Below are 24,732 nucleotides of genomic sequence, written 5' to 3' on the forward strand. Positions count from 1 at the left end.
TTTTTATTATATATTCGTCTAGGGAGTCAGATTCTTTTCTGTAGCCAAATGGGTATCAGTAGAGTTGGTGACATGATCAGGCCTATGCATTTTGAAAGCAATTGTGACAGTAATCTGGAAGATGGCATAAACAGAGGAAACAGGGCAAGTAGTTAAGATGAAGTTCCAATAATTAAAACGAGAGGTAAGGAAGATACAGACTAAGAGATTCACTGAAAAAACATGAAAAAGAGGAGTAATGATGAATTTGGTTACAGAAAAGATTGGGTTAGGGGCTGGGTGACTCCTGGTTTTAATGTTTGGCACAATGGATGGGAGATGACATTAAGAAAGTTCAATAGCAAAGCCAAGGCACTTTGTGAGCAGGAGAAAAAAAATCATATGGAAACTCTGAACTATATTTTGGACATGACAGATGTCAACTACCTACTGAACCCTGCAGTGGGGTATCCACTGGTCAGCAGCTGGAAGCAGAAATCTATAAGCAGAGAAAGAAGTTAGGGGCGGAAATATTCCTAAGAGTCAGGATTATGACTGGAAGCTGAGGCCATTAAATACATAAGGTCACCCAGAAGGTGAGACCTCTCCTATCTGTGAAAGATAACCACAATCAGTAGACTTTGCATTAATATTAATCAAATACCACCAAGTGATACATTTCTGTTATCTTAACAGTTACTCAAATCTGTTCTTATTCAACTTCTAATACGACGGATGCCATCTTACCCCCATTAGACTGTAAGCAACTTGCAACAGAGATGATATTTTATTCATCTTTACTGCACCTCTATAAAAGTACCAAACAACTAAGGGCCTTTTCTAAAGTATTAGTACTATAAAAATAGGCTGTCTCCCCAATCCCTAGAACAAAGGTTGGCACAGAATAGTTGCTAAAAAATATTTGCTGAATGAATAACAGAAATGCATTAGCTAGGCAGAGTGGCTCACGCCTGTAATCCCAGCACTTTGGGAGGCCAAGGCAGACAGATCACCTGAAATTGGGAGTTCGAGACTGGCCTGGCAAACATGGTGAAACCCTATCTCTACTAAAAATACAAAAATTAGCCGGGCGCAGTGGTACATGCCTATAGTCCAGCTACTCGGGGGGCTGAGGCACAAGAATCACTTGGAACCAGGAGGTGGAGGGTGCCATGAGCCAAGATCACATCACTGCACTCCAGCCTGGGTGACAGAGTGAGACGCTGTCTCAAAAAAAAGAAAAAAAAATGAGTCTGAGAAATGAATTGGTGTTACTAGGCTACTTGTTAACATATTAAGGCCTTCTTAATATAGCAAGTGTTTACACATGACCAAAGCTTCAGGGACTGAGTCCTAAAGAAAATAAACATATTAATTATTGACCTTTGTTTTCAGAGGACTACCTGCTCCTCAACGCAGCCCACTTGTTGAAGCCAGAAGAGGTGAGAATGCAAAGCTGCAGAAAAAATATCTTATCCAAAAAGGCCAGATTAAAGAGGAAACCTGGGATTCCTACAGTTACTGAAGAAAATTCCTGCACAGTGCTACATAATGCTCTCTGTAAGCAGGCAGAATGTTAGAGATGGTGTTCCAGAAGACAGGCTTGTGCTAATTATTCCTAATGTTCTATTCATCAACCTTGAATGGGATGAGCATGGCTCATCAAGAGCTACTGCCAGGAATGATTTCTCCCAGGGTGTGTCATATTTCAAAATCCTGCTAATTACTAAGTAGAAGCGATGGAGGCCTGGTGACTAGGATGGCCATGAGACTGGGCAGCCTTCCTAAGTGGACATCAAGTAAAGAAAACAGGACAACAGTTTGGGAGTGAGCCTATGGATGATACTGGAAACGTGCTTGGGTGTATCAATTCCACTACACCAACTGTCAGCTGGTCTGCAAGAGGGAAGGCATTAGCACCCAGAAGGAATATTGACAGAAAGAATGAACACAAATAAAGGAAGCAAGACAAGACAGGCAGGAAATCAGAGATGAAAGAATGCTGACATCATTAAACCCTATCTCACAGATTACTTTGGCAAAGAAACTAACTACTGAAGTAGAAACCCAGAAACAAGAGGTTTGGCCAAGAGTCAAGTGGCCAGATACAAGAAGAAGCTAAACTGCTTTCCTGGGGCTGCCGTAACAAAGTACCACAAACTGGCTGGCTTAAAACAACAGAAGTTTACCCCCGCAAAGTTCCAAAAGTTCTAAGTTGAAATCAAGGTGTAGGCAGGATCGTTGCCTCTTCTTAGTGGGTGCATCCTGGCAATGGTTGGCATTTCCTGGCTTGTAACTAAAACCACTCCAGTCTCTACCTCCATTGCCACATGGTCTCTTTCTCTCTGTGCCCAATACTCCTCCTCCTTCTCTTCTTCTTCCTCTTCCTCCTCCTCCTCCTTCAAGAGTTGGGGTCTCACTCTGTTGCTCAGACTAGAGTGCAGTGGCATGATCATGGTTCACTGAGGCCTCCAACTCCCAGGCTCAAGCAATCCTCCCACCTCGCCTCCCAGGTAGCTGGGACTACAGGTGCATGCCTCCACACCTGGCAATAGATCCTCTTCTTCTTATGAAGAGACCAGTCACTGAATTTAGGGTCCATCATAATCCAGTATCACTTGATTTTAACTTAGCTAGTTACATCTGCAAAGACCTTATTTCCAAATAAGGTCACATTCTAACGTTCCAGATGGATGAGTATTCTGGGGAGATGCTGTACAACCCACTACACATATTATCATGAAAACATCAGAAGGGCCTGTCCTACTCATGGGATAGAACTGTTGCATTTTAGGGGTATCTAAAACTTTGCCAGAAGATGATAACTCCTCAGGTAAAAGATAAAAAAGGCAATTCTGGGTATCAATAAAAATAACCTCTTTTACATAAGAGCAAAAAGTATCACTCAGATTTTAAATACATTAAAACAAGGGGCTCATTTTTTAACTTACAACTACATGAACCAATTATGAAGATGCAGCCTTTAAAATATCACTTCTATCACCCAACTATAAAAAGTCGACAAATTTCAACCTTAGAACCAACAGACATTTGTGTATCGTATCTTTTCACGCACAAACGAATTGCTCATACCCTTGGGAAAGAAATATTAAAGCAACCTAAACAATTAGCCCAACTTCACAAAGCATAATAAAAAGAGACGCCACATACATAGAAACCCTGGAATGTTGGTGCTTTCCAATTGGACTCTTTCTGAATGATATGAATTACTTCGGACATACATAAGAAAACTTTTTTCTCATTAGAAAACTTCTATCTTTTATCCCTATACAGATCCTTATAACAGATTAAACTACCTGTATTCTGGAGAAAAAAATACTGAAAAAAGATAGCAATTGTCAGGTTTCCTTCCCAAATGAGCACATCTGCATCCAGCCTCACTTTACATTCGTCTACAACATAAGATATTCTGCACAGTATCAAGCCCAAGCTCAAAAGAATCTATTCTCTGTAAACCAGGAGGTATAGGAAGTTGGAAGATTTGCAACTCAGCACATTTTATAGGGTTTTTTGGCACATAAGGGTTATTTTTAAAGTGGGAAAAAAAGCCTGTCCTCTCCCTACCCCCAAACACAGCTGAGCTGATTCAGCACAAATCTCCCCTAAAATAAAATCTTGGTTTGCAGAGAGTAAGCATGGAAAGTTCCAGCCCCAAGGACGACATTTCAGAAACCTAGCTGAAAAGATCAGGAGTGGGTGGCTTAAGACCACAAATCATGTTATAAATATAGGAACATTCACCAGAAAACTATGGACAACTTGGGAGTCCAAGTAAGAAAGTCTTTAATAATAAGCAAAGTAACATAAGAGGTTATCCAGAGACATGAGAATCTTGAGGATTCTGGTAGCTAATAAATCATTTCCCTCAGGTGAGCATACACAAGAAATTTCCAGGAATGCAGTTGAAAACCCTAGTTTCATTTAACTTAGAGATGCTTTTTGAAGAGAATATTAAAATATACATCATACAAATAACACACTTCAAGACCTAGTGTGGTGGCTCATGCCTGTAATCCCAGTACTTTGGAAGGCCAAGGCGGATGGATCACCTGATGTCAGGAGTTCAAGACCAGCCTGGCCAACATGGTGAAATCCCATCTCTACTAAAAATACAAAAAATTAGCCAGGCTTCGTGGCAGGTCCCTGTAATCTCAGCTATTTGGGAGGCTGAGGCAGGAGAATTGCTTGAACCTGGCGGGCGGAGATTGCAGTGAGCCAAGATCATGCCACTGCACTCCAGCCTGGGCCACAAAAGCAAAACTCTGTCTCAAAACAACAACAACAAATAAGACAATTCACCAAAGAGCTGTGTGCTCCACTCAACACCCTGACGGCCCTCAAAGCACAGGGGTACTTTTCAGAATCTGCAGGGGAAACAACAACAAAAGACAACCAAAATCTCATTATTGAAAAGAGCATTTAGGTGGCAGCAGGAAGAAAGCTACTTTGCTGAGCTTCCAGAAACAGGCAACTCCAGTCATTTATGTTAATCAACCCTCACTAGCCAAGAGCCCTCAAGAATCATCAGGGGTAGGGCCGGGTGCCATGGCTCATACCTGTAATCCCAGCACTTTGGGAAGCTGAGGCGGGAGGATCACCTGAGGTTGGGAGTTCAAGATCAGTCTGACTAACATGGAGAAACCCCATCTCTACTAAAAATACAAAAAAATTAGCCAGGCGTGGTGGCACATGCCTGTAATCCCAGCTACTCAGGAGGCTGAGGCAGGAGAATCGTTTGAACACAGGAGGTGGAGGTTGCAGTGAGCCGAAATCATGCCATTGCACTCAAGCCCGGGCAACAAGAGCAAAACTCCATCTCAAAAAAAAAAAAAAAAAAAAAAAGAATAAAGGGGTAAAAAATTAGGATCCTTCCCAAAACCCAAAGGGTAAAGGGAATCTAAAATGAACCATGGCCTCCAATACAGTTTGACACATTCCTACCACTTCCAAGTGGGAGAACTCTTCCTAGAAAAATGCATGGTCTGAAATTACAAGTCATTCAAAACAGCTCTCAATTTGGCAAATACCTTCAGTCATTTGTTCAAAAAATTTACAGCCACACTGAACAGCTGGCACTAAAGAGGCAAGGACAAGCAACCTTGTATAAACCTGTCAATTTAAATCACAATGCATTCACAACCTTAGGGCCTGCTTTGATCATTAATGTAAAGGACTTTTCCATAGTATGAATGAATCAAATTAATATGAGGTGAAAAATGTGGAGCTGACAAAAGAAATGTTTATAAAATCCAAACTTAAATCGAGGCAATTAAGAACAAGAATCCCCAGACTCCCAGCCTTGTACTTAACACAGCTGATTAGGTTAGCACACTGCAACAGACAGAACATACAAGTGTTTTTAAGAAAAAGGACAACCCTGATAAATAGCCAGGGAGAAGGGTGGAGTCCTCCTCAGGAAAGCGCTATGCCCTTGAACAGCTCTCATTAGTGGAGCTCTCATTAGTGGAATGTTACTCCTGGTACCTTTGGAGATCTATTCTTGCACAGTGGAACAAGCACCTATGGTGCCCCTCAACTTCTCCATGACTCTGTGCCAAGATAAAACAGCAACACCTGTCCTTCCTTTCTCCCTGACACTCCCAGAAGTTGCACCTATGCCAAGGGAATGAAGAGAAAGAGAAATCAAGCTTCAGAATTGGCTTAGCAATGTTATCAAGGACTTCACATTGTCTGTGTATCGAGGCAAAGAACATGTAATCTAATACTGCTTTCTCTGAAGAATGACTTGATGAAACACAACTTCACAGGGACATCTCAAAGACTAATGAGATAATGTCTAGAGGGCTAAAAGCACTCTGAAGGCAGATATATAGTGCTATTACCACCTCCTGACAGCTATAGACTACCTGAAGAACCAACTTTCTTGCAGCATGTAAAGTATGTATTATATACAGGAACAGACATTACTCCAAAAATACCACAACACTGTCTACATCTGAGTCAGTATACACAACAGAGAAGTAAACATTTCTGAGAGTCTTTAATTCAGCATAGCAATTAAAAGCATTGGCATCTGGGTAAAGTACTTTTCTGTGAGTTCCAGTTTTTTTTTAACCTGTAGAGACAAGAACAATATGTAGATCTTGCAGGGTGGAGGCGAAATTAAAAGTGAAACAAAGCTCTTAGAGTTCAGTGCTTACTACAAACAGGGAACCCAATAAACAGCAGTCCTAACCCTTAAAGATACAATAGAAATGGCCGGGTGCAGTGGCTCAAGCCTGTAATCCCAGTACTTCCGGAGGCCGAGGCGGGCGGATCACGAGGTCAGGAGATCGAGACCATCCTGGCCAACATGGTGAAACCCCATCTCTACTAAAAATACAAAAATTAGCTGGGCATGGTAGTGCACGCCTGTAGTCCCAGCTACTCACAAGGCAGAGGGAGGAGAATTGCTTGAACCTGGGAGACAGAGGTTGCAGTGAGCCAAGATTGCACCACTGCACTCCAGTGAGACTAGAGTGAGACTCCATTTCAAAAAAACAAACAACAAAAAAGATACTATAGGCATTTTATCAAATGCCTTACAAAAAAAAAAAAAAGAGTCTGTCTAGTTCACAGAAGAAATTTCAACGGCATGAAAATCATACAATGGTAGCCACCAAATTACAAATGAGCCACATTTGCCTAAACTCTGCTTAGACATTTAGAATATTTTATTCCATAGAAACAAGGCTATAAACAGTAGTTGGGTTGCCAACCTAGCTCACAGAAGCACATTTACCTAGAATAGAGATAATATCATTACATATATTAACCATTTCCAGATTGATTTTGGATTACTGACATGAGGAGGCAGTCTAACACCCTGATTCTTGTGGCAAAATCAGTAGGAAGGCCACATAGGAGTCCAGGCCAGATGAGATATAAATCAAGGCAGGAGCAGTGCACTGGAAAGGAGGAAACATTCAGATATTTATCCGGCAGGACTGGGTGAGGGACTGGAATAAGAGGGTGTTAAAGACGTCTGACACCATTAGATAATGGAGTAACTCCCATTACACTAGAGGAGAGCCAGTTGTCTGCCAGAAGACTAAGAGATTAGTCTTGGAAATTCTGGATTTATAAGTCTGGTGCACATGGAGATCATTCCCATCTCCACACCCTAAAAGTATATACCTCAAGAAAGACAGATTTTGAAAAGAGAACAACAATCTAAGGCCATCTGGATTTGAAATAACTCACCAAATGATTTATAGCCCTATAACTTCCCAAATGTCTGCACTGATCAAGAAAAATGCCCAATTTTAAGTGCTAAAAAGAGCTGGGTTAGTTCAGAGGACAAATTTCAATTGCATGAAAACCACACACAGGCCACTGCTAGTTTACAAATGAGGCTCATCCACAATATTTGCTCATTCAAAAGAAATAGTAAAAGAGACATTAGGGGAATAGGCATATATTTTCAGGACAGGTCTCTGTGATAGGACAGTTTACAATGAGCAACTACTGTCAGCACTGAAGCTTCAATACATGCTGGCTTCTTGCAATTCCATCTTTTCCATCATTTTTCAAACTCCAGTTGTCCAAGCAAATTCCAAGTTTAAATACAATAGTTCCCATGGTGATAGAAATTCTGCAATTAAGGGACAGGAGCTATAGAAATGACTCATATGCCATTTTACAAAACTGTATTACATGCATAAACCATAAGGAGTCTCAACTTTAGATATTTTATAAGATAGCAGAGGGAAATCCCAATGAAAATTCCAGTTATTATCTTATTCTCCTAAAAGCAAAATGATTAGGGCAATACAAACTGATATCTAAGCATTAAGGGGGAAAAAATTATAAACACAGGAAAAGATTGCTCCTGCTATCAGAAGAGGACCACAGCCTGAGGACACCAGTCTCACCATCTTATTCACATACCGAGAAAATCATTCTGTAAAACTAGAAAACATGTTACACTTATTACAAATTCCAGTTCATGATGAGTCCCTGAAGAAATTAACACAAAACTCTTTGCTGTGAATATTCCTTAGTCTAGATTTTAGTGAAAGCGGGCAGATGGTAAACAGGAGATGGGAAGGTAGTTCTAGTAGACAGTGAGGGAGTTTCCAAAACGCTTCAAGAATACACATGTATTCTTCTACCACTCTCTCTATTAGAAACACACACATACACATCCTTTAGCATCAGCACATACTCATTTTGTGGAAGCTAAAGCCCTCATGCAGATCTAATTAAATAACACTGGAATTCATGCAATAGGTTGAAAAGGCAATAAAGTCGGCAGAACCAACAAAGAAAGACAGGGAAAAATACTACTCATGTCACATTAGTTGCACATTGATGCACTTCTCATATGAGAACCAGGAATAGATCATAATCAAAAAAGTAGGGCTACGATAGATTCTATACAAAAACAGTATTAAGCAAAATCAAACCATGTACGTTACTGGCATCTGGACAAACCTGAAAGCCTATCATCCTGGATTCTCATAACTCAACTTCATGAGAGAAGGAAGGCATATAATAGTCCCAGTTCGCAAATTACAAAAGAAAGCCTCCAAGAGAAGTATGGGTAATTTAATTAAAGGCATTAATCCAGAATTAAATCTAGGAAGTGAATCAATTTCCAAAAGCCAGGATGGAGGTCAGCAAAGCCAACAAAACACCTTAGTAGTTTACCTTCAATCTTAATTCTCTGCATTCTAGCAACTCCTCAAAATTGTCATATTATGGACTCCCTGAGAAGGTCAAATAATGGTCTAGGTAGAGAAGATGATTTTACCTCCACTATCTTTCTTAAGCCGTGACAGGCTGCCTTAATCAGCTTTCGTGCACACAGGCATATAGACATACACGCTCCCTCGTGGTGCCTCTTAATCACCATGTGCCATGCTGAACAGCTGCAGAGGTCTGAAGGGAATTTGCAGAAATGTGCAATGATGTGCTAGCCATCCCCCAAGGCAGCAACTGCCCTGCCTGCTCCCAGACACCAGAGCACGTGGGTGTTCACTGTGGCAAGTGATGGGCCCAGAAGACAGGCAAGTGGTTTCAGGTGGTGAGTCAGGAAAAGCAGTTTGCATCAGGAATGTTCCAGCCCAGCAGAGCTGAGTTGCATCCTACTCACTACTCAGGGATACGATATTCATCATTTATACAATGTCACTCTGGGGAACAAAACTTGAGCTCAGCACAAATAGAATAAAATCAACTCTGTTGTACAGGAACCAATAAAGAATGCTTCTCTCACCAAGAGGGAACCTAATTGATTAAGAATTGACACCATATCTGACACTGGAGGTCAATCCTTTTACCCTGTGACAGAGGACTTTACAATGGCCTGACATACAGTCTTTGAGAGCAGGGCCTTGGGCTAACCTTCCAAGACCACTCAGCAGCTGCTGCAATAAGCTATGATCTATGGTCCCAGGGATGAAACAGAATCAGGGTTAAGGCAATATTCAAAGAAACCAGGTGGATGTCAGAATACATGCCACACAACTGGCTGCACAAGAATCAGATATGTGCTGCCACTCCTTTCAATGTGATTTTAGATAAATTTCAATAGAAATCCACACTTCTGAAGAAATTCCTTGGCTATCTATAAGCAATTGTTTATGAGCCAGTAAATGAGTGAAATGATATCAACTTGGTGGAACAGAGACGTTAGACATTAGATCAGATAACAGGAGACCTAGAAATTGAAAGAGGCTTAAAGCCATCATTTGTACTTCACTTCATGAATGAATACAGCATGCTGTCAAGTTTTGTACAATGACAAATGAACCTATTCTCTGAAGAAACCTGAATAGATTTAATACTCATTTTAGAGAATCCAGTTTGGTTTCTAAATCTCAAAATTAGCAATTTTACCTTATGTCCAACTTCAAAATCTCTTGCTATAATTTATCATCCTAGTGACTATGGTATACAATACAAATGGTTTTATTTATAATTAAGATATACTATTTTAGTATTAGTTCAAAAGTCAGAGCCTTATTAAACCTGTCATAGCATCAATGGTTCAGGTAAGGAATCCTAATACGGCTTTAGTGTGTTATGGCCAGATTAAAAAAAAAGAATGCCTTTGCCTTTCTGAATATACAATAAAAATTGACCCGAAATATGATATTTCTCCTAAACTCCAAACTGACACTAAGTGAGGAAAAAATGAACCACAGTACCTCCTTGAATAGCATTCCTTCACTTACCATCATAGGAACCATCCCATTCATATTATTTGTTGATCCAAGACATAAGAAACTACTCAGGACTCTTAGGGTGGGAACATGAGGAAAAATGAGGGGATGCTCAAAGGTTCACTATCAGATTCCCAGAATGTAGATTCTGTAGCCAGTCACAGATATCCCTATGCTTTAACAAAGAACATAAAGAAATGAACCGTAGGGGCTCTGAACTGTTACATTACAAATATAAAGTCAACATGTAGCTGAGTGTGGTGGCTCACGCCTGTAATCCCAGCACTTTGGGAGGCTGAGGCGGGTGGATCACTTGAGGTCAAAAGTTTGAGACCAGCCTGGCCAACATGGTGAAACTCTGTCTCTACCAAAAAATACATAAATTAGCCAGGCATGGTGGTGCACACCTGTAGTCCTACCTACTCAGGAGGCTGAGGTGGGAGAAATGCTTGAACTCAGGAGGCAGAGGTTGCAGTGAGCCGAGATCACACCCCATGCACTCAAGACTGGGCAACAGAGTGAGACCCTGTCTCAAGAAAAAAAAAAAAATGTTGTCGTGCTACACAAAAACCTGCACATGAACTATCAGGAAGCCATATACCCATTCCTGAAAAAAAAACTCCTATAGGTACAGGACATTCTGCTGGCAAGAAGAATAGAGGGAGCATTCATGCCACAGTGCATTCCAATAGATGTGCTCTTAGTCCAGGACATCCCCTCTTCCCTTTATAGCCAGCCTATCCCTCAGGAGTAGGGGAAGCATGAAAAAGCAGCAACCTTCCCTCACTAGTAAATTCCATAGCCCTGGACATTTAATGAAGGTGGCTGGAGAGAACAAGAGAGCCAACTGAATGGAACTCAGGGCAATATGCAATTATTAAAACTGGAATTGAGCCCAGACCCAGCCATGAGGCTGTTGGCAATCAAACTGTGGTCAGGGCCCCAATTTTAGACCTCTCCCATGGGGTACCATTTCTGACAAATAAACACGCCTCTCTTTGTATCAAAGTAATTCCGCTTGACTTGATGAAGGAGTGTCATCTGCCGGTAAAGGGCCTGGCTTACAACAATGCCTCCAAAAGATTAGCTTAAGCCCAACCACTTGCAAATATGCTTCTGTCATCAATTACTTACCTTCTTCCCAATAAGCTTTTTTCGAAGAAATTCCCGGGCCTCAAACATGTAAGGAATGTCATACAGGGGACGTAGTTTCTTGTTCTTATCCTAAAAGTAAAATAAAACATGACATCAGGAATGAACAAAACCAAATAAACATGTCCAACAGCACAAGACATAGGAGTGCCTGAAATTGGTTATTTCTTAGTATCACAAATATTAAATGTGTTAAGATATATAATAAATGATTTCAAAGTATTTGGTTGAAATGCTTTATTGAGAATAGGGCTATCTTTTTCACAGAACAGGCTCACAGATAAGAAAGTGTTTGTAATTACCCAAATCCTGTAAACAGGACTGCTTTACAGATTTGAGAATCTCTAGGAAAATATTTGCAAAAAGTATAGAAAGAAAGGAGAAAATCAAGGACTAACCCCTACCCTAGATGTACACCATTGATTCCCCATCCTCTATGCTTATCCAACCTGGCTGAACCTTGCCATCTACTATGCACCCAACAAAATGAGACACCTCTGTGTAGTTCAAACTGTACTCAAAGAAGATACTCTTAAGTGTTTTCCTAAATAGCCACTACTCTTAAGTAAAAAGCCTTCATCATCTTAATGCGCCATTTAAAAATCATCCTAAGGTTGGCATTATGGTTAAGGGGATCTATGAAATAGATGCTTCCTACTAGATGCAAACTGGCCTTAGCATGTAATGTAAACATTTCAATTCACTATGACCAAGAAAATCTCCTAAGAGAATGTAGAGAACACTTTCGGTGTCAAGGAAATTTGAGTTTCACTATCCAACTGTTTTTTACTTCCTGGTTAAAAAAAAAAAAAAAAAAAGGGGGGGCAGAGGGCATAATTATCATCATTCCAGTGTTCTTCTAAAAAGCTAAGGCAGCTCCTTCTCCCAGATCATATGTGGAAGTCAACATATTCCAAACAGGAGACACTGGGGTGGTTGAGCTCTGATCAAGGCCCAGGTGTGTCATGATCACTGTCTAACGGGAAGGATATGACCGTAAACATGACAGTCTTTAGAGGAACAAAGTAACACTGAGGTTTTCTTATAGAAAATAAAGGAAATGGGATGAATAGAAATTGCCTGGGTTAGGGGAATGCTGGTTAACACTAGGGACAGATGTACAGGATTATAGATATTTTATAAAAATCCAAGTGTGACATATAAGCCGTAAAAACAGAGTTGGTGATGACACTCAATCATACAGTAAGAATGCTTGCCAGACAGAAGATACCAGGTGCCAGTAATAAACAGGATTTTTAATAAAGACAAAAATCAATGGTTATCAGAATCAGCCCTCAGGAATAAAGAAGTGCTAGTGTATTCATATTCACTGAACAAGAGGACATTCTATTTTCTGAGGGTAGCTGTGTGATTACTAAAGACCAAGCGAACATTTTAAAAAACGAATTGAACAAAATAACGACGCTGACCTTACATAGCCTTATGATTTGCCTCAGAACTCAGAACCCAAAATCCTACACCTTACCCTACCTATTTTCTTTTCTGTTTGTTTGTTTTTAAGATACGGAGTTTTGGCCGGGCGCGGTGGCTCACGCCTGTAATCCCAGCACTTTGGGAGGCCGAGGCGGGTGGATCACGAGGTCAAGAAATCAAGACCATCCTGGTCAACATGGCGAAACCCCATCTCTACTAAAAATACAAAAAATTAGCTGGGCATGGTGGCGCGTGCCTGTAATCCCAGCTACTCAGGAGGCTGAGGCAGGAGAATTGCCTGAACCCAGGAGGCGGAGGTTGCGGTGAGCCGAGATCGCGCCATTGCACTCCAGCCTGGGTAACAACAGCGAAACTCCATCTCAAAAAAAAAAAAGATATGGAGTTTTACTATGTTGCTCAGGCTAGTTTTGAACTCCTGGCTTCAGGCAGTCTTCTCATCTCAGCCTCCTGAGCAGCTAGAACTACAGGCATGCACCACTACATCTGCCTCCCTACATATTCTGAAACAGCACAGAGGTAGACGGAATGTCAGTAATTCCAAAACTAGGAATAAAAGGTAAGAAACACAGTTACAACGAGCCTTCAAATGAAGATTATGGGATGAGGTACAACTAAATGTGTGAAAATGGTTGTCTAAATGAGAATCTTGCTTTTAAGACACTCCATAGAACAAAATATCCTCAAAAGAATGAAGGAAAATAAATAATGCATCAACGAACACCCCAATAAAAAAAGGGCACCTTCAGAGTCTGATTATATGTCTCTCATGAAGCTAGAAAAGAACTAATAGCACAAACAGAAAACAAGATACCACAGAATGATCTTGTTACTCTAACCCTTCAGAGCTAGTAGCTATTGACATCTGCAAACATCTTACAAGAGAGGTATTAGAAGTCCCTGAGAAACCACAAAACAAAAGCAATTCCTGCAAATTACCAGGTATATAAAAGCCTTTGAAATCTCCAAGAGGCAATTGAGGTATGGAATGTATTCTCAGAAAACAGGACTTTAGCTGAATCTTGCCTGCTTAAAAAGAACTGTCTAGTTTAGATTCTAATTTACATGGAAATATTTTTTAAAAAATAAAAATACAAAAAAATGCTTGCTTTATAAACTCATGGGTGGATAATATACAAAGCAATATGTGCTGTAATCACTGTACATCCGAGAAATGACATTGCATGTAGGCCCTGCAATGACTCACATTAGAGATGGAAGAGGTAACGTCAGTCATCTTCACCTCTCACCAGTTTGGGAAGGAGGGCCAACACCCACATCTCAGCATCTAAAGGTATAGCTGGCATGTTTTCAAGAAGGTATTTTTGGCTAACTGCCAAAATTTGGACTCTAGTCAATGTTCATTAGGAGGTTGTGAAAGAAAACTTGAATGAAGTCCTGATTCTCAAGCCCCATTCAGGCCTAATTTTACCTAGCTCATTCTTAAACATTGTACCTACAAAACTTAATGACCTTGGGATACTGCAGGATTTTCATAAATGAGGGAGAAATGAAGGTGAAAAAATGTATAATAATTCATTTTATTTATTTATTTATTTATTTTGAGATGGAGTCTTGCCCTGTCACCAGGCTGGAGTGCAGTGGCATGATCTCAGCTCACTGCAACCTCCACCTCCGAGGTTCAGGCGATTCCCCTGCCTCAGCCTCCTGAGTAGCTGGGACTACAGTCGCACACCATCACGCCTGGCTAATTTTTTATATTTTAGTAGAGATGAGGTTTCACCATGTTGGCTAGGATGATCTCAATCTCCTGAACTCGTGATCTGCCCACCTTGGCCTCCCAAAGTGTGGGGATTACAGGCGTGAACCACTGTACCCGGCCCAAATATAAATTTATTATCATTGATGTATATACTCAAAATGGTGAAGATGGTTAAATTTTTATATGTATATTTTAGCTCATTTTCTTAAAATGTAGAAAATAAAAAATTCTTAAGAGTCACAAATTATTAGGAAAAAAAAGGCTGATATACATGGCTCCACTAAAATTTTAAAAGTTCTGTACTGAAAAGACATCATGAATGAAGTGAAAAGTCAAAGAAAGCACTGACTGTTAGTGGGGATAAGTGAAATGGAAGAAAGAACATGAAGAGCAGGAGAGGGAACAGGGGTACAGGGCCACAGCTGTAATGAGATCAGGGCAGGTCTCCCTGAGATTACATTTTATCAAAAACTTAAAGATGTATGGGACGCCCAGTCATCCGAAGAAAGGCAAAGATAACAGCCAATGCATGTTAACAACAAAGGCACCACCACTGCGGCCAGAGCAGAATGCAGGAGGGGAGGCAGCAGGAGATGAAGACACAGACCTGACTTCACATTTGAAAGAATTACTTTGCCTTTTGTATTGAGAACAGACACTGTAGCAAGAAAAGGATGGAGCAGAGGAGACAAATTAGGGAATTATGATAGTAATCTGGGACAGGAAATCATGGGAGAGTACATCAAGGCAGCAGCAGTGAGGAAGGTAAGAAGTGGTCAGAACTGGAAACATTCTGAAAGAAGACAGATGGAACGTTAGGAATGAAAGAAAAGGAGGAATCAAGAATGACTCCTTTTTTATCTGAGCAAATGGAAACATGGGTGAGGTCATCAAATAAGATGGGGAAGATCACCAGTAGAATAGACAGAGGGAGAAGGGTAAGATCAGGAGACATACTAAGTTTTAGCTATTAGACACCTGAGTGGAGATGTTGAATGGGCAGTTGGGTATACAAACATGGAGTTTGGTCTGACTCAGCAAAATACGTTTGTCCTGGAAACCAAGAAAGGAAAACAAATGGACAAGAAGGAATGATCAACTGTGTCAAATGCCACAAACTAAGGCAAGCAAAAATGGGAACTAAGATTTGCACTTTGAATCTAGCTAAGTGTGAGTCACTGGTAGCTTGACGAGGATAGTTTTGGTAGAGCCAAAGGGGTAAAAGCCTGGTGGAAACTTGAAATGGGTGCACAAGAGAATGGTAAGAAAAAACCCTGAAGACAGCAAGAACAGCTGACCCTTGAATGATGGGTTTCAACAGTGCACGTCCACTTATATGTGGATTTCTCCTACCCCTGCCATCCCTGTGACAGCAAAACCAACCTCTCCCATTCTGGTCAACAGTAGGCTATTAGTAGTTGGATTCTGGGGGGAGTAAAAAGTTCTACACATGAATTTTTGACCATGTGGAGGCTGGCACTCCTAAATCCCACACTATTCAAGGGTCACCTGTATATATAGTCCTTTAGAAAGCTGTATCATCAGGAGGCTGAGGCAGGAGAATTGCCTGAACCCAGGAGGTGGAGGTTGCGGTGAGCCGAGATCGCGCCATTGCACTCCAGCCTGGGTAACAAGAGCGAGACTCCGTCTCAAAAAAAAAAGAAAAAAAAAAAAAAAAAAAAAAAAAAGAAAGCTGTATCATGAAAGAGTACGAAGAGATTATGGTGGCATGTGCCTTCCCTGGCAGGGAATCAGCAGAGCAAAGGTAAGATTTTTGAGTTTGATTTCAGATTGGAGAAATAACAGGCAACGGTCTAATGGTGAGCAAAGAAAAGAGAGAAGAGAACTGCTAAAGCAATGTCCATGCCATGGAGGGAATGGCTTTCCACAGAGCACCAGTAGTTCATCTGCAGGTGAACAGATGCAGATTCCAATAGGTGGATGGATAGATGTGGTTCTGAGAGTTGGTGAGGGTTCTTTTCTGATTACTTTGATTTACTCAGTAAATAACTGACAATCAATAAGAAAAAGAGAAACAAACCCATAGATGAATTGGGAAAAAATATAAACAAGTACTTCACTAAAGAATTCCAAGTATACATTAAGTGTGCCAAAAAGTATAGCAAGACAAGTAGAACAACATATTAATACTGGATATTGTATAGTCACGCAATGGAATACACAGCAGTTAGGCTGATTTACAGCAACGCAGCAAATGGACAGATTTGAAAAACAAAATTGAGCTGGAAAAGCAAGTTGTAGACTGATATAGTAAAATCCCATATAAATGAAGACTAAAAACAGACACAAACAATAGTATATTATTCATAGAGCTATGTAAGTGGCAAAAGAATAAAAATGCACAGGAATGGGGCCGGGCGCGGTGGCTCACGCCTGTAATCCCAGCACTTTGGGAGGCCGAGGCGGGTGGATCACAAGGTCAAGAAATCAAGACCATCCTGGTCAACATGGCGAAACCCCGTCTCTACTAAAAATACAAAAAATTAGCTGGGCATGGTGGCGCGTGCCTGTAATCCCAGCTACTCAGGAGGCTGAGGCAGGAGAATTACCTGAACCCACGAGGTGGAGGTTGCGATGAGCCGAGATCGCGCCACTGCACTCCAGCCTGGGTAACAAGAGCGAAACTCCGTATCCAAAAAAAAAAAAAAAAAGCACACTGAGTGAAAAAAAGATAATGGTTCCTGATGTGGAATGGGTGGAGACAGAAAGAGAAACTGAGAAGGAGGAAAATGGGGTTGAGGACAAGTACACAGGGACTTTCAACTGTCTCTGTAATACACAACATTAAAAAAGGCAAAAAACAAGGCTCTGAAGCACACAGGGAAGAATATCAAGGCTGAAAAAGGAACCCAGATGTTTGCGATGTTATTCTATAAACTTAGATTTTCTTTTTTAAGACAAAAGTGTTGAGGGAGAGAATATCTCCAAAGCTTCTTTGATCACCCTTTCCCGTTTCTCACAATATCTCAAACTTTTATTCCTCTCTTCAGCAGAATAACTGGCCATTCTTTTCCTCATAAGAAATGCATTAAATTCCATTTATTTCCTTGAAAAAAGGATACTCTTCCCTAGATATATGCTTCTGTGAGGCAGAGGAAATAATTTAATTACAAACATGCTGTAACAGGGTCAAAAACAAGTTTGATTTTTATTTTTAAAAGGAGACTCAACTATAATATATGAATTAATATACCCAAGTGGAATTATACTCCAGGATGATCTTAAAATTGACTGTTGAATTAAAATAAGAACTACAGACATGATCAGATTAAAATGGATAAGATTTCAAACAGTAAATAATGGACCAGTCCCAGTTGCCCTGCCACACATGCCATTTTAATAAACAAAGGCTGCAATTTCCATTTCAATTATAGACTTAAAATAGGAGGATTACCACATGCCCTGGGCATATTTACAATTAAGGACCTTTCAATTCCCTTGGCAGCCAGGAGACAGAACACACAGGGATAGCCACTGTTTTATGGTCCTTAACACATACAGTAGCACATTCTATAAAAGGCAGGTCTGCTAACTAGAAAACTACAAGCCAGCAGCGGGAGGAAGGTTTAAAATTGTAACCACCTTTGCCAAATGGAAGGTATCTTTTATCTTCCTAAGATATCTAACTATTCCTAAAGGACCATACACAGAAGCTTCACAGACCTAAACACCTCAACAGTTGTTTCAAATAAAAAGCAGCTTTATTTCCAACCAGCTCTATTTCATTCTCTCCACTCAAAATGCCTCTTAAAAGTAGAGTCTGTAACAGAGACATGATCTGGGCAAATGCCAAATTCAAATCCACAACGACGCAATACGTTTAGCATATATTCCAGGAAGCAAAGACGAAATGGTAAACAGCAGAAATTGAAATAAAACTTTTTAAAAAACTGGAACCTACGTGATACAATGTACAGGTGTGAGGTTAGAAGGAGGTGATTATGAAGATAACTAGCTCCCTTAAGTGTTTCACTGTTTGTGTAGGACCCTCCAATTTCTCAATCTTTCTGGCAACCCTATTTGATCCTGCTGGTCCCATCTTTAAGGCTCTATTAGCACATGTGAAAAGCACTAGGACTGAAAGAATAATAATAGTTATGGATAACCCTATCAAATATAGGCTTAATGCTAATAGCAATCCTACCAGGTTAGGATCATGATCCCCTTTTACCAGAAGGCAATTGAGGCTTAGAGTTTAAGTAATTTCCCTGATGTCACATAACTAGTAATGGCAAAGCTGGGATTTTGATCCCAGGTACCCTAGAGGCTCATGGCTTGTGAGCTAGACACTGCAGCTCTTGGTTTTTTACTGCCAAAAGACAATCACCACCTGTCAGTGGTTGTCAGGTTTTAGTGTGCTTAAGAATCACGTGGGAGTTTATAACCATGCAGACTACCAAACCCACACCAGATAATCTGATTCAGTAGGTCTGGTGTGATTCCCACAAATGTGCTTTTTAATTTTTGTTCTTTAAGAGACATAGTCTCGCTATGTTGCTGCTCCTGGTGCAAGGGCATAATGAGGGCTCACCGCAGCCTTGATGTTCCAGGCTCACGTGATCCTTCCATCTCAGCCTTCGAGTAGCTGAGACTATAGGTATGCACCACCAAGCCCAGCTAATTATTTTAATTTTCTGTAGAGACAGGGTCTTGTTACCAGGGCTGATATCAAACTCATGGGTTCAAGTGATCCACCCGGCCTGAGTCTTTCAAAGAGCTAGGATTACAGGCATGAGCCATGGCATGTGGCCACCTGAATTTTTAAATAAGTAACAAGGAGGTCTGTGGGCCACAAAAATGTCTGTATTTTAGGCTCTTGGCCCCATGACTTTTAAATCAAAGGCAATAAAACAAGGAGCGGTTGGGGGGGGGGGTCAGAGTTTTATTAAAGGCAGAAAGCCACCCTGGGGAACTTGATTAATGCCAAAATAGTTCAATAAAAATAAAAAAAAAATAAGTAGGTTAGTAACAATGGGAGGATTCAATGCCCCTTCAACTTCTATACAAATAAGATACCAGGAAACATTGTAGTAACAGTGGCAAAACAAAATTTCCAAATATTCCTTAGTTCCAACTGGAAGACTGGATGTGTGGATCTGAGAATCTAAGACACCAAACTGACCTGGCCATGACAGGGAATGGCAGGTCTTAACCCTCTCCTGTCCAAGCCCACAAAGACACCCAGGGGTCTGGACCCACACTAGCCACAGTGACAGCAGAAAAGAGGAGGCAGTGGCAATTCCAAGAAACAGTCTTGGTTACAAATGTCTCCTGGCAACTTGCCAGAAGAAGCGTTTCACAGGATCAACAGGGAAGGAACTAAAGCAAATTTAGACAGCCTCATGCCCTTAAAGAGACTGCTCCGTTATCTCCAGTGCACAGCATATGATTATATTCCACAGCAACCTGCATATCCTAAAATTAAAGTACCATTTTCAAGACCATCATGTAAGAAAAGAAAATCTGCCTCTCGAGATTGTTCTACTCAATTACATTAGCCAACTAAGAGTATTTCGGAAGCACTTGCTATTTATTGCTCAGACGCAGTAAGGATGGGAGAGGGAAGAGGACAGAGAGAAGGATGGGGAGGAAATAATAGGAGCCAAGCATCAGGTCTTTGTTTTCCCAAGACCCAGTCAGGACTTTAAATAAATTAAAGGCTCTAGGGACTCCATATGCAATCCCTTCACTCAGCTACAAATACTACTGCAGGGGGCGGGGGAAGGGTCAAATTAAAAAACAGCATTACCCCTCACAAACCTAAATGCCAAAGGACATGAAGGCTCACAAAAAGTTGGGCCACCAGCAGCAAAGTGGCTCCCATACCCACTGAAGAAAACTGAAAAAAAAAAAAAAAAAAAAAAAAAGATGCTGGATCCCTGCCCCATCTTCCTTTCCCCGTGCAGGCACGGCTTCCAACATGTAACCAGACACAAACTCTTCCCATCCCCGAAGTCCTCTGAAAGTAAAAATCTGCTCCAAGAGGGAATGAAGTCTGTGCTACTTTTCCTACAGGAACAGTGAGGATTAATCCAGTAAGCCTGGGAAAATGAGGGAGAAAGGACATCAAATTCTTGGAGAACAAGGCTTGAGTTCAGTTCTCCTGAAGGCAATGAGGAAAAGAGCTTGATGTTCCAGGCTCATGTAATCCTTCCACCTCAGCCTGGCTAGTAGCTGAGACTATGCAACACCACACTCAGCTAACTATTTTAATTTTTTAAATAAATGAGGAAAAGAGCTGTCCTGGACCTTGAAATCAAACATTCCCTGAATATCTCATGGCAACCAAATGACCAAGAGTAGTAGGCAGCTTGATGCTGATCTACTAGAAACCAGGGCTCTAGACAGTGATTCTGGCTCAACCTACTGGCCTCCTACTTGGTAGGAGCTTGCCTTGGTTTCCTCTTAAGAATCAGCAAAATAGGCCAGGCACAGTGGCTCATGCCTATAATCCAAGCACTTTGGGAGGCTGAGGTGGGTGGATCACCTGAGGTTAGGAGTTCAAGACCAGCCTGACTAACATGGTGAAACTCCATCTCTACTAAAAATACAAAAATTAGCTGGGCATGGTGGTGTGTGCCTGTAATCTCAGATACTTGGGAGGCTGAGACAGGAGAATCGCTTGCTCCCAGGAGGTAGAGGTTGTAGTGAGCTGAGATCACACCACTGCTCTCCAGCCTGGGCAACAGAGTGAGACTCCATCTCAAAAGAAAAAAAAAAGACTCAGCAAAATAAAAATTATCTGTACTTACTTATGACTCTGTGGTGAAAACCAAGCAAAATTATTTCAAAATTTTGTAAAAAATCAGAAACGAGCTAATTAGTACAAATTAAGGCAACTCTAAGTTCACACTCAAGGAACATTTTGGCAAATATAAACTCCATGAGAAAACCAAATCTATTCTTTTACTGCTGCTAAGAAGCAAAGCTACTTAGCTAAGTTTTACAGCATCTAACGTGTATGTTCACAAGAGCAAAAATGTCAAGGGACAGAAGACGAGACAAGCCAAAGTTACAGAACTAATCACTTGGGTCCTCCCTCCTCTGCCAGACTACAGGAGGAAATGTCTATGAAAGAGAAAAAAAAGGTGTCTATGGTACCTAGAAAGTGCCCAGCATGGAGCCAGATTCCTAGAAATATTAACATACTGAGGGAAAATGATGGGAAATACAGAAAGGCCTACTTAAAAAATTTATTTTTGACAACTCAAACTCTACTTCTTCTGATTATGGGATTTAATAAATCTGATTAGTAAATCTCAAAGTGAACTTTGAAGAGGAGGGCGGTTACATTACTATAGTTTCATACCATTGTTAGCAGATTCATAGAATGAACAGTGCTTAAACTATACTAGTTGGATACAAGCTATTCCTCAACCTTCTGGCTACTATTACTAAATATGATTTTATACTAACAAAGATAAGTCCAGGAACGAATAAAGATTAGAAAACATCTAACTAAAAATCTCACTGTACAACTGCAAAACCTACACTCTTTGTAATCACTAATGAAAAGGTAGTACTCTTGGCAGCCTGTGTCTAATGTTAGAGAAAATCCAAATTTACAAAACCCAAATAATCAGTATGCTCTCTTTTGACCTGGTTAAGGCTTTAAAACAACCTTCTATTCTCTCTACACCTGCAAGTTTGACATAATGAATTATTTTACTTATGATCTTGAAAAAAACACACCCTTAATCTATTATTAGCTAAGTTAGCAGAAATCCTTACAAAACACCTAATACCATTCAGAGTTCAAATAAAGCTGAACTGATAAACTAAAAATATTTCAAGTGTGACAGTTCAACACTAAAATAAATGATAGTAAACTACCATATAAAAATGAATATTTTCCTAATGTGGAATCAAAAGAACCAGCTTCCTCAGAAAAACTCATGAAGTCGAGATTAACCCTAAGTAAACACAGTTGCTGGGGCTGGTAATATTTTGAGGTTGAATTGGAAGAAAAGAAGGAAAGGGTAGTGAAAGATCATAGAGCTCTTCCTTTGTTCTGGAAAGACTCATCTGCAGCAATACAGGCATAAAGTTTTGGTGAATGGAATGTACTCTTTGTGTGCTAAATAAGCAAACAGAGCTGAGAAGAAATAAAATATAATTAGTGTCTCTGTAGAAGAGCCTTTTCTACCTAGCTAATAGTTGTGAAGATCAACTAGAAATATGCATCAACGTAAGAGGGGGTGATTCCCTCACTGGAAAGGGTATTTTTAAAAATCTACAAATAAGAAGCCAAAGTTTAAAAGCAGTAGGGGAAAAAGAGAAGAGAGAAAAGAACCCTTCAAAGACAAAGAAGGACTGAAGGTTTTCAAGGTAATGGAAACTGGTAGGGCAGCAGGGACCAGTATATCACAACTGGTTATGCCCTTCTGGCACTACTTCCCTTTTCACTGGAAGCTCATAATTAACCAGTTGGCCCCAAATCATGTTTTCTAGTAATGGAGAAATCTTCTCCCACATTTCTTACTGTTCATACCCAGGCTAAAAATGGAGAGCCAATGCCCTCAGGAGAGACAACCCCGTTACTTAAAGTACAGGCACCAAGCCAGATGAAACCCATCCAGCACAGGGATGTGCCACAAACCCTCCCACAGTTATAGAAGAGGGGAAAAGAACAAGAGGAAAAGAAAATAAATCTCCGACAACAGGAAACCAAGTTTCTCTGTAACAGACAGCAGGAGCGGGTGAGCCCATTCAGAGGATAATATCATTTTGTCAGAGAAATGCTTCTTTGTAAATGTCTTCCTTTCTTCACCATATTAAAAAATAATAATTATTATTAAAGTTTCTTCCTGGAAGAACACAGAAAGGAAAATGAGGCTGGATATGACACCATTATTTAGCTGGTGCCAGTGGAACCTTCAACTGAGCCAGATTTCCAGTCAAATTTATGCAATAAATTGTTGTGCATTTCAAAACACAAGACTGAATTATGTAAGTTCACACAGAAAACTCTCCCTTTAGACACTGGGTTTCTGCCTTGCTAGCTGCATCCCTCCAAGGTCTAAATCAGGATGCCAGGTCTAGTGCCGCATATTTTATCCACCAAATTCAAAGCATTCTAAGCCTGTGCATAAATATTCAGCAAAATGAGGCCTGTACCTTCTCAGGACAGATACCAGTCTAACGTTACAGAAGGAAGATGACTTTCTTTTACTGTACAGTCTACTTGACATCAGAAAACTCCAACATTTATCACCCACTACTACCGTGGAGAAATATGGGCAAATAAACTTAAAAGAACTATGAACAGCATGGGCATGCAGATTCAGTACCCAGCTGGCACAGAAATTTCATTATATATACATATACATAGCATGCCTTTCCCTACTATGTGAAGGGACCGTAAGAAACCTGAAGCCATACTCAGGAATTTGTTGGGCTTCTTTTCTCCAGTTGGTTGTACCTAGTGAACAGGCAGGCAAGTCACAGGGCACAGAACAGTCAGGTGAGGGTAGAGGGCAGGAGGGAAAGAATGGGGAACTTCTCGCTCTGTAAATGTGGGGGAAATGACATGGGACATGAGACTGGTGCCTTTATCTGTGAGAATACAGTTTTATCTCCTTCTTCATGTAATGTCACCCTAAATACCCTTGTTCTTCCAGCCATAAAACAACTGAAATGGTGCCTGTCTAAGTGTTTTCATGCTAATCCCATCACCATTGCATTGTGACAACACCACTCTTACCTTTCCTACTGCTGGCACCCCAACCTAACTCCCTTAACACAAAGGGTTGGCACCACTCGAAATTTCTACAATTCATTTAAAAGCAAAACAAACACCACGGACTCTTTGAGTGCCTGCTATGTGCTTGCACGTTAAACATATTAATTCTAATCCTCACAATAACAAATAAAGCTGGAATTATGATAGCATTATTCACAGAGACCTGAGAAGTTAGGTGCCAGAGAAATAACATGCCCAAAATCACATATTGCAGAGCAAAGAACTCCCACAAAGATCTTTCGACCCCAGAATCCATGCTAGTTCCTCTCTCATCTGACTCCCAACCACTGTGGTAGCAAGAACTGGAAGATTACCCACTGGCTTTTCACTCACCACACACATGTTCCTCAGACCTGAAAAGGTCAATTAATTTCAACATGTAATGCATGCTTGCCCACCCTGGGAAGCTCACCAAATTGGAAAAAGTTGGTTGCAGTAGTTGTTCCCATCATGATGCTATTGTCATTCAGTTT

General features: G+C 40.6%; 1 protein-coding gene across 1 annotated transcript in view; it reads right to left on the reverse strand.

Annotated features, from left to right (window-relative positions):
* Positions 1–24,732, reverse strand: part of SND1 (staphylococcal nuclease and tudor domain containing 1) — a 444,881-nt gene that overhangs the window by 274,197 nt on the left and 145,952 nt on the right. Inside the window, exon 11 of the mRNA XM_012473984.2 lies at positions 11,304–11,393. Coding sequence (XP_012329407.2) covers positions 11,304–11,393 — 90 coding nt within the window. The remainder of the gene's footprint in view (positions 1–11,303; positions 11,394–24,732) is intronic.

The sequence above is a fragment of the Aotus nancymaae genome, unplaced genomic scaffold (genome assembly GCF_030222135.1).
Source record: "Aotus nancymaae isolate 86718 unplaced genomic scaffold, 86718_ANA_hifiasm-v0.15.2.pri h1tg000002l, whole genome shotgun sequence".
Taxonomy (NCBI): domain Eukaryota; kingdom Metazoa; phylum Chordata; class Mammalia; order Primates; family Aotidae; genus Aotus; species Aotus nancymaae.